Here is an 11,796-nt window from a genome sequence, read left to right as displayed (position 1 = left end):
AACAGCACATTCTTTGCATTTCAGTCGGCTTCAGTTGGCGTGATGAATTCCCTCAGAGGACAGAAGAACAGGATGGACCAGTCTGCTACGTCTCCATGGCGACCGGGTTCAGGTGTGACACAGAAACACTGAGACTGAAGCCAGGACGAGGAAAAGACTGACGGGGCTGCTGGACGATGTTTAAACAATCACAGTGTTATTCAACTAAAAGGATGGAGGCAAAACTAACCTGATTCAAATCTGTATTTTAATGTCTGTAAACCTTCATTTGAGATCAATTATAATCAGCAAAATGTATTTAATACACTCTAAATGCTGACATTGGAACCATATTATATTTAAATTGTCATTTCAATGTGTTGATATGTTTTTTTTCAATGATGTAATAGAACTAACAAAAAGTTCCAATGGATTTATTACCATCTGTCATCCAGGTGATAGTATGTTCCTCTGGTAAGTTTCTCCTGTAATCATTCTTGATGTTAAAGTTTTCAAGATGGATTTTTAGTTTTAACTTTGAACTCTAATGTCCTGATATTTTTTAACCCACAAAATGACTACCAGCTGCAGCTGTAGAATAAAAGTAGACGAGGAACAAGTCAAATGTTTCCATCTGAAAACGAGTTAAAAAGTCACATAAAAGCGTGTTGTGTTGTTGTTGTCAGACAGTGAACGCTGCGTGTTGTGTTGTTGTTGTCAGACAGTGAACGCTGCGTGTTGTGTTGAACGCTGTGTGTTGTGTTGTTGTTGTCAGACAGTGAACGCTGCGTGTTGTGTTGTTGTTGTCAGACAGTGAACGCTGCGTGTTGTGTTGAACGCTGCGTGTTGTGTTGTTGTTGTCAGACAGTGAACGCTGCGTGTTGTGTTGTTGTTGTCAGACAGTGAACGCTGCGTGTTGTGTTGTTGTTGTCAGACAGTGAACGCTGTGTGTTGTGTTGTTGTTGTCAGACAGTGAACGCTGCGTGTTGTGTTGTTGTTGTCAGACAGTGAACGCTGCGTGTTGTGTTGTTGTTGTCAGACAGTGAACGCTGTGTGTTGTGTTGTTGTTGTCAGACAGTGAACGCTGCGTGTTGTGTTGTTGTTGTCAGACAGTGAACGCTGCGTGTTGTGTTGTTGTTGTCAGACAGTGAACGCTGTGTGTTGTGTTGTTGTTGTCAGACAGTGAACGCTGTGTGTTGTGTTGTTGTTGTGGAGTCGCTCATCTGCGTCAGGTCCTTGATCCTCTTGCGGGCTCTTCACCATCATCTTGACAATCATCCTGCTTACACAGGTCACATGATTCAGTCTTTAGGTAGGTCAAGCCACAGAAGTCAGGTTAAACCAGAGATGACACGTATTTGTAATGGAAATTAAAAAAGAGATTCATAATGTTTCAACTCTAATTAAAAAGTAACTGAGTAAACGCTGATAAATAAAGCAGCTGCTGAATTGTTTGATTCAGGCATTAATAAATGCAGAGAACAGACAGTATTTCTACACCGTGCTCCATGTTTGTTTCTGTATTTAGTTTTTGATTATTCATGAATTCCTCCATGACTTGACTCCATTGAATATTTCTGTTGTGTTTGACCTTTGACCTACTTCAAGACAAACAGGGATTATGGTTTTACTGTTTAGCTCCCACCCACCTGTACAGGTGAGCGTTTTTATAATCTTTTACTTCAATAGTGTTATGTTGTTGTTTCTGGTTTTATTTTGTTTTTATAAGCTATTTTAAAAAAAAATGCACTAATATTTTTCATTGTATTTCATATGCATGTACAAGTTCAACCCGGTATAACAGCAAAGCGTGAAATAGACGTGTTGTATTTGGTCTCAAAACCTCTGTTGCATTTCTAATGTTGTGGCTGGTTAAAGTGGAGTTAATTAAAACTGCTTTGGATTAGTTTCATCTTAATAATTAACAAACTGATCATACATTTTATATTCCCAATACAGTCTGATGAATAGGATAAAACCAAATAAAAATAATCTACTTAAATACAAGAAAATTAAAGTGATACTTAAAGTAAAGTCACTTATGATGAAGAGGGATGTTTTATTTCACATTTTACAACCATAAGAGCTCAATAACCAGATCATTTCCCATCGATATGTTATTTCCTGTTTGGAGCCACATCACTGTACAGGTGAAGGTGTTCCTCAGCATGTTCATGAAGCGTGATAATTAGCCTTCCCAACAACCATCAGACCACAGAGAGCTCATGATGATGACAGACTTCCTCCAGTGAGAGTGCAGAGCATGACTGAGTGAGTGAGGCAGGTGAGCTGTGAGGCAGGTGAGCTGTGAGGCAGGTGAGCTGTGAGGCAGGTGAGCTGTGAGGCAGGTGAGCTGTGAGGCAGGTGAGCTGTGAGGCAGGTGAGCTGTGAGGCAGGTGAGCTGTGAAGCAGGTGAGCTGTGAGGCAGGTGAGCTGTGAAGCAGGTGAGCTGTGAGGCAGGTGAGCTGTGAAGCAGGTGAGCTGTGAGGCAGGTGAGCTGTGAGGCAGGTGAGCTGTGAGGCAGGTGAGCTGTGAGGCAGGTGAGCTTTGTGCAGGAATGTGTCTGCGGCCTCACCTGTGGGAGTGGAGAGAGAGAGCAACACGGAGGCACAGTGAAAGGGAGTGGGCGGGGCTTGCTCCATTTTCTCTGCCTGTCCAGAAGTTTTGCACCAAATCAGCGGTCAGGTTTACCTGGAGCCCCGGTGACGGTGCACCTGTCGAAGAGCAGCTCCTCTGAGATTCCCTGCGGATTATTTACCTGCCGGTGAAAAATGTGCCGCTGATCCCAGCTGAGGGAGACATTATTATTATTATTATTATTATTATTATTATCCACCAACACAGACCCATCAAACACGATGAAGAAGGGACCGCTGAACTTTCTGGGTCGGAAGAACCAGTCTCTGTTCGACACCAACATCAAGATGAAGGACATGGGTGAGTCCTCAGTCTTTATCATGAGGAATAATAATTATAACAATATGATAATTATACTGACTCAGAGGACCAACACGACCTTTGGACTCGTGTTGAAATAAACAGACGTGTTTCTGGAGCTCCATATGTGACTTTATAACTAAATACATCTAAAAGGAAATTTCAGCAGTAATTATAAGTATTTTTAATGACGTGTTTATTGCTAACAGGTAGCAACAGGTGGATGTGATTCATGAAAAACCAGTTCTTTAATGTTTATGTCGCTGCTGGGAAAACTGGGCGACCTTGTAGATCTGAAAGGCTTCATGTTCTTTATAAATTAAATCTAAATTATTGTTGATCCAACAGGCTGGAATATAAAAACGGTCTAAAACAGCTGTTTGTTTCACTGACAGATGCAGCGTCGACCCTTATAGATAAAGTTCAGGTTTGTCAGGTAGAAAACAGGGCGTTGTGTAGCTGTGAAACTCAGAAACATATTGTTTTCATTTAAATATCTGATAATTATACACTATTTTGGGGATTATTTAAGAATATATACCAGCATGAGTTATAACATGTGAACAAACCCCGTTCTCAGAAGAAAACCATGATTTGCAGTTGACAGCTGTAGAAAAAAAGATAGTAAGTCAAGTAATTAAAATCTTTGTTGACAAACTTTTGGAAAGTAGAAGAAGAAGAGTTCACCAGTCACAAAAATGATGCACCTTTGTTCTTTTTACTCATCATTAACAGTTCAATATACATGAATGTAAAACCAGGAAAAGACCATTTAAAATCTTTATTCTGACTCAAATCTGATATCTGCTGTCTCCATGTTATCAGTGCTCTGATAAGCATGTCATATTAGTTCCTTTTGATTGAGCAGGAAACGAGCGAGCACCTGTGATGCAAAGCTGGAACATGAGAGGGAGAACATTTGTCTATTTAAATCAGGAAGAGGGAAACCACTGGTTTGGTTATTCTGGTTGGATCCAGTCTGCAGCCGGTGGTACCGAGACGTTCCCTCCTTCCTCTGCAGGGATCCTATCAGGACCGATCTGCTCGTCACGTCGGTGATGGACAGAGTTCCCACTGCAGCTGAAGGACAGACGGACTAAGTGCCTGTCATCAGTCACTTATTGGAGATGAGTGACAGTGAAGAGAAGAGCAGAGGAATGTCAGATACGATCAGCTGGTTGAGAGTTTCACTGTTTGTTCTTCTGCAGGTTCAGTTTAATTAACTTTTACCTGAAACCTGAGTCTGTTTGACTTCTGAAGAAACGAACGTAAGAAACAAACTTCATGCTGCCAAGTTTCACATCATATAAACTTTATGGATATATGATTAACTTTAATGTGTCGAATGCAACACGCTGTGTGGCTGTAATTACCTGCAGCTGAGCTTTCACTTCAACACAATGCGACATGTCAACAAGGACTACAATCATCTTTCCTGTGAGCTGTGGATGGAGACGTTGTCGTAGCAACGAACGAGCAACTCCTCATCACAATTCAGGATCTCTTTACCTGCACAGCTCGGTCTCACTGGTTTCTCCTTCGAGCTGAAACATTACGTCGTAACTTTCCTTATTACAAGAGGATAATAATGCTGTGATTTTATTTCTTCCCAGACAACGTAGAGTTGGTGCTGTTGTCCTCGGCGATCCCCGAGTCCGGGACCGCCAGCGTTCGGGCCCGACCGACGGTCAACCATCACACTGTGAGTATCTCAGTGAAGCTGCACGGTTCATATGAGTTTTCACTCTTTCTGATGTTTAAATTACAAAAATATTCACGTCTGCACAGTCTCCACTCAGTTTTCTACCTCCAATTAAAGGAATATTTCAGAGACAGTTCATTCAGGCTTTAAAGAGTTTAAACCTCACAACGCAAGAAAAGAGCTGCAGCTGAAAAATTAATGGCAAATTTGCAGCAAGAAAAACTTCAAATTACAGTCAGGACTTCTTACATCAAATAAACAGATATATCAGAGTATGGATCATATTGATGGAGGTGAAAAGTCAATATTTACTCATCCTGGACATTAGTTCACTACATTTATCTGACAGCTACAGTTACAAGTCAGTTTAAGATTTTATTAACATGTGGTATTATTATTATTAATACAGTGGTAAAGACTGAATCAACTTTTCCTGTTGTAAAAAGTCTAGTTTGGGTTTACAGTGTGACCGAGGATCCATTCTGCATCTTTTGTTTTTGATGATAAAAGTGAATTTTGCTGATAAAACGTTTGTACTTTTACTGGAACTAAAACCTGCCGACACGTCTCAACCAGATGTCCGAAGTAGAGTAGAGTTCATATTTAGGGGCTTTAGAAAGATGCTTTTCTAACTCGTAGCTCTACATCAGCAGTCGGTGTGACTGACAGGCCTCCCCGGTACGTCGTCACGGTTTCAGATATGAACCTCTGGTTCACACCTCGCCTCGCGGCCTGGGGAGTGTTTCTGTGAATGTATCTGTGGCATGTGGACGCGCCACGCCCGGCAGCGCACCGGCTGCAGCGGAGGACAGTGACTCAGAGCGCAGCTGAAATCAGACGACGTGTTCAGGGACACGCCCTCCTGCGTGTGATTCAGAGTTCATACCTGAGCAAGAGGAAAGAGACACTCGTTCAAGGTGTGACACGAAGCTGAAGTCCATTTCAGATTCTCACAAGTGTTTTCTGCAGCGGACTCAAACTGACATCTGAATTGTTGGTTGAATTTTCACAGATAGTTCAAGAGAGCAACGCTTCTGTTTAAACTCAGAGATTCAACCGTTTCTGGAAACAACTTCCTTTTGTTTTGTGGGTTAAGAAAAGCAGGAGAACAGCTTCTTCTGCGTCACATATCTTTAAATTACCGTCTTTAACAACAACACGAATGACCACAACAGCTGCAGAGTCATGACATCATCGCTTTTTAACACATCACCCCTGAAACCCAACCAAAATCAACATTAAGAAACAAAACAAAGTTAAATCTCATCTCACATTAGCCTGATTTATAAAACTCTTTCCTGAAACTAGTGACTGCTGTGAGCTTCTTCCATGAGTCGATTATTCAAACGGACTTTCATCAGGAGATACAGCTTCTAAAACATGTCTCACGTCGTAGGTGTGATTTTCTGCCCTTATTTCTACCGTGTTGTGTCAACACAGTTTATTTGTGGTGGACATGAAAAGAACAGAAAGTTCTTCACACACACACACACACACACACACACACACACACACACACACACACACACACACACACACACACACACACACACACACACACACACACACACACACACACACACACACAGGTATCTAAATGACAGCCAGACCCAATTTAACAGCAGACAATGTGATGAATAAGAGGTGGATCCTCTGATTCACCAACTCTTCCTCATGACTGAAGTATGTGATGAGGAAGAAAATAATCTCCACCTAAAGTTTTACTGTGACAAACCTTCTTGATCAGCTTCAGAACTGGTTTGTTCACCTGAAGCCGGAGCAGAAAGCAGAGTTCATCTCATCTCTTTTCTTCCTCGCAGTCTTCGTCTGACAGCTTCCAAGGCTTCGCCGTTCCAACACCTAAAGTTCCTCTCCTGCCGCCGATCAACAGTCTGAAGACCAACGGTTCTGGTGAGCATCTGCCTCCGATGGGTACTTTAGGTTTAACGTGGCTTAAAGGAGTCTGAGCTCCATTATTGAGACCGTGAGGGACTCAGTTGATGGATAACAGCGATCAGGATGAAGGAGAACATGCCGTGCAGGTAAATGTTTGTCCAGGCGATTGCTCAATAAGCCTGAAAAGGTCCGGAGAGCCGGACCAGACGGAGGCGTGTTGATACAGGGAGTGTTTGCATGATACAAACGAGCAGAGAACATTCATTTTATTCTCGTGGTGAGGAATTCAGTTTTTATGATTTTATACTCTTATCGATACACTTCACTTCTTCTCTTTTCTTTCCCTCCAGTCAGTGGAGACCGTTTGTCCAATGGATCCGTTATCTCCGTGCCGGGCCTCATGGAGGGAGAAATATTAGTTCCTCCTCCTCCTTCTGTTGCACCTCCACCCCCTCCAGCTTTCATCCCTCCACCAGACTTCATGGGAGACCTGAACAGTCTGGACCTTCAGCCCACCTCAGAGGATTTATCCTTCCTGAAACCACCACCGATGGCTCCACCGAAGCCTCCGTCTACTAGTTCCACTGGTTCCACGTCATCATTGTCCATTTCTAGTCCACCTTTAGTTCCCCAAAAACCAACCTTCGCTCCTCCACAGCCGCCTACTGAGAGGCAACACAAGACTCATAAGAAACCCCCTCCGAAGCCCATCAGAACGTCTTCTGTCTCCAACTCCGACTCCCCACCACAGACTCCGGCCCCCCCTCCCCCCGTGCAGACCCCCACGCTGTCCACCTTCAATCCCCAAAACACAGCGAAGCTTTACAGCATTCCTGCAACCGCGGTCCTCGGCGGGTACGAGGACCGCGACACCAGACCGAAGCAGAAGCTGCTCCTGGAGGATTCTGGGCCTGCTGGCCCGGTGCTCGTACAGACGGACGGGAAAACCTCCAAAAAGGCTGCACCTCCTAAACCGGTTCTCAAAGATGTACAGGAACTAAAGGAGAACTCACAAACTACCCAACCGGAGCCCAATAAGGAGATCAAAACAGGAATTCAGGTTCCAGCGCAGCCAGAACCAACCGAACCGCTGCAGGTTCCTCTTAAGTCTCCTCGGCTTCAGAAAGTGAACGATACTCCGGTGAACCCAGAACCCAGCAAGGACAAAGTCCAAGAACTTCCAAGGCATGGCCACAAATTCAGTCCCTTATTGGACCGTAAACTACGCAACCTGAAAGGTAGTGAAGCCACCGGGGGACGAGACGGACCGGCAGCGTCTCCGCTGGCTCTTCTAATGGCAGCTAAAGAACGAGAGAAACACAGATCGCACATTCACTCGCTGTCCCGAGAAAACAGCACCAAGAACAACGAACCGCCGACTACAAGTCTTCCCCAAAGTGCCAGTTCCTTCACGGTCGTCCCAACGTCGAACTCATCCTCGTGTCAAACATCCACAGAAGAACGACGACAGGAGAAGCCTGTCGGTTCCCCGTCACGTACGCAAACAGGTCCGGAAATATCCATCAGTCCTGCGCTGCTCAGGGATCAGAAACCGTGGACGAGTCCAGGTGTCGGTAGGATCACAGCACCCGAAGGTCCGACTGTGAGCAGCGTGGCGGAGCAGAGACAAACTGTAGAACACAGAACCTCCACGTCGTCCCGGCCCAAGGACAGTAAAGAGGAGTTGGATCTGCCGGTTCTTCCTCCACCGCCAGAGTTCGACGACTTCGACGAGCTCGTGGAGCCGCCGCCGTCCATCTGTCCGCCCGCCACGCCCACTAAAAAGGCGGCGCCGCCGCTGCCTGTGAGCCCGCCCTCTGCAGCTCTGGTTCCGCCTCCTCCTCCGAAACCTGCGCCGCCGCCGCCAGTTACGAAACTGCTACCTCCTGAAACCGAGGTCAAACCGATGCCACCAGTTCAGACCAAACCCAAGTCAGCCCCCAATCAGCTGCCGCCCGCCCTCTCACCGAGCCAGGCCACGCTGCTGAGCATCCTGCAGAAGAAGATGTTGGAAATGGACCACAAAATGTCCCCGGAGAAGGACACAGAGTCCACATCCGATGACTGGGGCGCCCCGTTGTCTGACGAGGACAGTAAGGTCCCCGTCGTCCCCAAAACCAAACCGCAGACCAAGAGTTCCCCCGTCGGCAACAAAGCCGCCACTCTGGACATGAGGGAGCTGGAGAGCAAGGTGCTCCAAAAGTACCAGGCGACGTCATCGGTGAAAGTTCCCGCCAGGTGAGAATACGGCTCGTTAACTTTTTAAAACAATCAGATCAGCGTTCGATGTCTTTATTCACTCAGTGTTTTTATTTCAGCAACGGGAAACAGTCGAAGCATCAGTACGGAATGACTTTCACAGTTCGGCCTGGAACCAAACAGCCCATCACGCCGGTCCATAAAGGGGAATCTTAGAGGTCGAGGGAGGTCACGCCGGTCCATAAAGGGGAGTCTTAGAGGTCGAGGGAGGTCACGCCGGTCCATAAAGGGGAGTCTTAGAGGTCGAGGGAGGTCACGCCGGTCCATAAAGGGGAGTCTTAGAGGTCGAGGGAGGTCACGCCGGTCCATAAAGGGGAGTCTTAGAGGTCGAGGGAGGTCACGCCGGTCCATAAAGGGGAGTCTTAGAGGTCGAGGGAGGTCACGCCGGTCCATAAAGGGGAGTCTTAGAGGTCGAGGGAGGTCACGCCGGTCCATAAAGGGGAGTCTTAGAGGTCGAGGAAGGTCAGATGCATCAGAAAACTCTGCATTTTAAATCAGCAGCAAAAAACACATTGAAGAAATCACTTTGGTTGGTAAATATGATAAAAATGTGTCATAAAGGTTTGAGAAGGTTTCACGGCGCTCACACTGTCAGATACTTTTCCTTTTATATACTGTATATAATTTCATATTCATTAATGTGTCGCAGCCTGATGGACCACTTTTTAAAGACTTTTTGTGTTTTAATCAGTCTGAATTTCACAGGTAATATTCACTGTAAAACCAAATTCTATTCATATTTTTTCTTTACATCCAGGTGTAACCCTGATTGTTGTTCTTCCTGCTGTTATCACACATCCATAACTATAAATGTTCTTCCACTGTTACACTATGTAGGTCGACCGGAGCAGAGCTAACTGCTGATTCTCATATTTATATTTATCTAACAAGAGTTTAATTATCATTTATTCTAGCGGAGTAAAAGTTTGTGTCGACGTAGCTACACTTCTGTTTTTGATGTAAATATCAATTTGTATAAGATTAAATATCAGATATGATAAGAGTTGGATGTAAAGGTTAAAGTTGTGTAAAAATGTCCAGCAACTCCTGAGCTGGAAAATAAAACCAACCTGAATGTTTTAATAAATGTTGAAGGTTTTTTGTTTGTACTTAAATGCAATATAAAGGTTTTATGAACACGTTAAAATGTCTTAATCCAGATGTTGTTGTTTATTTAATCAGCAAAGATTGTAATATTTGGAGCAGCTTGAAAAGTTCCCACAAACAGAAACATCGTCAACAGAAACTCTGCTGAAAGTTTTACTGCATAAAATCACCTTTCAAAATAAAACTGACTTCATAGGCTCCGCCCCTCTCCTCTCACCATCACAACAAACTGCTGCTAGGTAACCACAACAACAGAAAGTGACGGGGTTTGTGGGAAATGTGGTCTTATGATGAATGAGGAACATGTTCAATGAGTTTTCTCCACTTCCAGCTGAGAGACTGAACTTTGTTTTAGTGTTGAATGAATGTGATTTAAAGCATGTAAATGTCTTATTCTGACAGCAGATGTGTTCTTTGTTCTGTATTTCAGTCACAGACGGTTTGTTCTGGAAACATTCATCACTTTAGACTCTTTTTATCACTTTGAGCCCCGTGATGCTTCTCTAAGTTCAATAAATACATCAAAAAGATGAGAACTAAAATATTTCTGTGATTTGCAGCAGGATTATCATCACAGGAAATAAGCACAGATTACTATTTATATCAGTAGGTGTTATAAAAAAAAAAAAAAAAAAAAGCATTTCCCCCTCAAACTTTTGCAATTTTACTGCAAAAAAACCCTCATTTCAACCTCCACTAATTACGTTGCAATTTTTGAGAAAATCCACCACAAAAATCAAACGTTTGTGATGAAAACGATCACAAAAAACTTCTGGAGGGACTGAATAAGACATCATATATAAAACACTTTTCACACCTCAACTACTTAACTAAATAATTTATTGCAAATCAATCATCATATTCCAACTAAAGTAGAATTATGGAGGAAGTTGAATTTTCTAACAGTTTGAGTGTCATCATGTAGAAAAAGTAAGAACCTGCACAGAAACAACATCTTTCCAAAGATTGAATTGTATTTTTTTGATGATATTAAGATTCATTAAAGCACTAAATGTATTTGGATAAACCCGGCGCTGTGCTGGTGACATCATGTGATCATGTGACAACCATCACCGTGCAGGAGCGCCGTAACGGATCACAGCTGTAATGTCGTTACCTCCCTCGTCATCCATGAACACGCGACGACCGCCTCAGACAGGAAGTACAACTCCTCTCGTCTCCAGACAGCCGAACAGGAAACACAAAGTCAGTTATCACAACGTGAAGTTACCTTTAATGTAAAAGTCTGCGATACAAATGGAGAGGTGACACCGTGTGAAGGACGACGACGGAGACCGAACTGGAGGAGCAGAGGTTCAGATGTCGGGAGCTGAAAGACAAACTTCCCGTTTCCTGTTTATAACTTCCTACGACCACACGGAGCCCGTCGTCAGCGGAGGAGCAGCGATTTATCCCCCCCAGGTGAGGAGGTCTAAGAGGAGGAGCCGGGAGCCGTGTGGTGCAGCACCAGGTGATCCCAGCCCACCGTGGTGAGGGAGGCGGAGCCTCCGTGACGCCAGCACACGTCTTTCACCACGTCCTGGTGTCGGCGGTCTCTCAGCCTGCAGGAGGAACACGTGATGAGTGAGTTTAAAAGTGCAGCAGACCGAGGGAGTGTTTTTACTGTGACGCGTGGGGACTCACACTTCCTGCATGTCAGAGTTGATGACGGCGAGGGAGCAGTCGTCGCTGACGGACGCCAGCAGGGAGGAACTGGAAGGGGAAGGAGGGAGGAGTTATAATCATGCAGAGGAGCAGAGACACCTCAGTGACATCATCGACGACTCACCTGTGTGTGGAGAAGGCGAGCGCGTTCACTCTGCGGCTGTGGACCGCCTCCGTCCGGGCCGCCTCCGTCCCCAGGAAGTCCTTCACCGTCACTCTGCCCAGCTCGTCACCTGACACACAGACAGGAA

General features: G+C 44.8%; 2 protein-coding genes across 5 annotated transcripts in view; one reads left to right on the top strand and one right to left on the bottom strand.

The window, feature by feature from the left end:
- Positions 1-823: 823 nt before the first annotated feature.
- On the top strand, positions 824-9,920 carry LOC138636914 (uncharacterized protein C6orf132 homolog). Of its 4 annotated transcripts, none has more exons than XM_069725228.1 (7): positions 824-1,291; positions 1,618-1,636; positions 2,824-2,916; positions 4,530-4,618; positions 6,439-6,529; positions 6,865-8,752; positions 8,833-9,920. In XM_069725228.1, exons 3-7 carry the CDS (start codon positions 2,838-2,840, stop codon positions 8,927-8,929), a joined length of 2,244 nt encoding a protein of 747 aa, XP_069581329.1. In that variant the 5' UTR covers positions 824-1,291; positions 1,618-1,636; positions 2,824-2,837; the 3' UTR covers positions 8,930-9,920. The 4 variants fall into 4 exon arrangements, with proteins under 4 accessions (XP_069581329.1, XP_069581328.1, XP_069581327.1 ...); XM_069725227.1 differs by having other exon boundaries at positions 1,588-1,636; XM_069725226.1 differs by lacking the exon at positions 1,618-1,636.
- A 783-nt stretch (positions 9,921-10,703) lies between these two features.
- wdr77 (WD repeat domain 77) overlaps positions 10,704-11,796 on the bottom strand; it is a 6,159-nt gene continuing 5,066 nt past the window's right edge. The window contains exons 8-10 of the mRNA XM_069725230.1: positions 11,670-11,778; positions 11,525-11,593; positions 10,704-11,442 (exon numbers count right to left, since the gene is read on the bottom strand). Of these exons, the coding sequence (XP_069581331.1) occupies positions 11,313-11,442; positions 11,525-11,593; positions 11,670-11,778 (308 nt within the window). The 3' untranslated portion in view covers positions 10,704-11,312. The remainder of the gene's footprint in view (positions 11,443-11,524; positions 11,594-11,669; positions 11,779-11,796) is intronic.

The sequence above is a fragment of the Brachyistius frenatus genome, unplaced genomic scaffold, assembly GCF_029030835.1.
Source record: "Brachyistius frenatus isolate BFR_SWC_R1_liver_20210118 unplaced genomic scaffold, ASM2903083v1 Contig_415, whole genome shotgun sequence".
Lineage (NCBI taxonomy): Eukaryota > Metazoa > Chordata > Actinopteri > Embiotocidae > Brachyistius > Brachyistius frenatus.
This window is presented reverse-complemented; position numbering and strand designations above follow the sequence as displayed.

Bases quoted from the DNA above. Each gene is read 5' to 3' on its own strand.
- LOC138636914 (XM_069725226.1), top strand. The intron at 2,917-4,529 runs GTGAGTCCTCAG...ATTTCTTCCCAG, and splicing joins CATCAAGATGAAGGACATGG to ACAACGTAGAGTTGGTGCTG. The intron at 8,753-8,832 runs GTGAGAATACGG...TTTTTATTTCAG, and splicing joins TCGGTGAAAGTTCCCGCCAG to CAACGGGAAACAGTCGAAGC.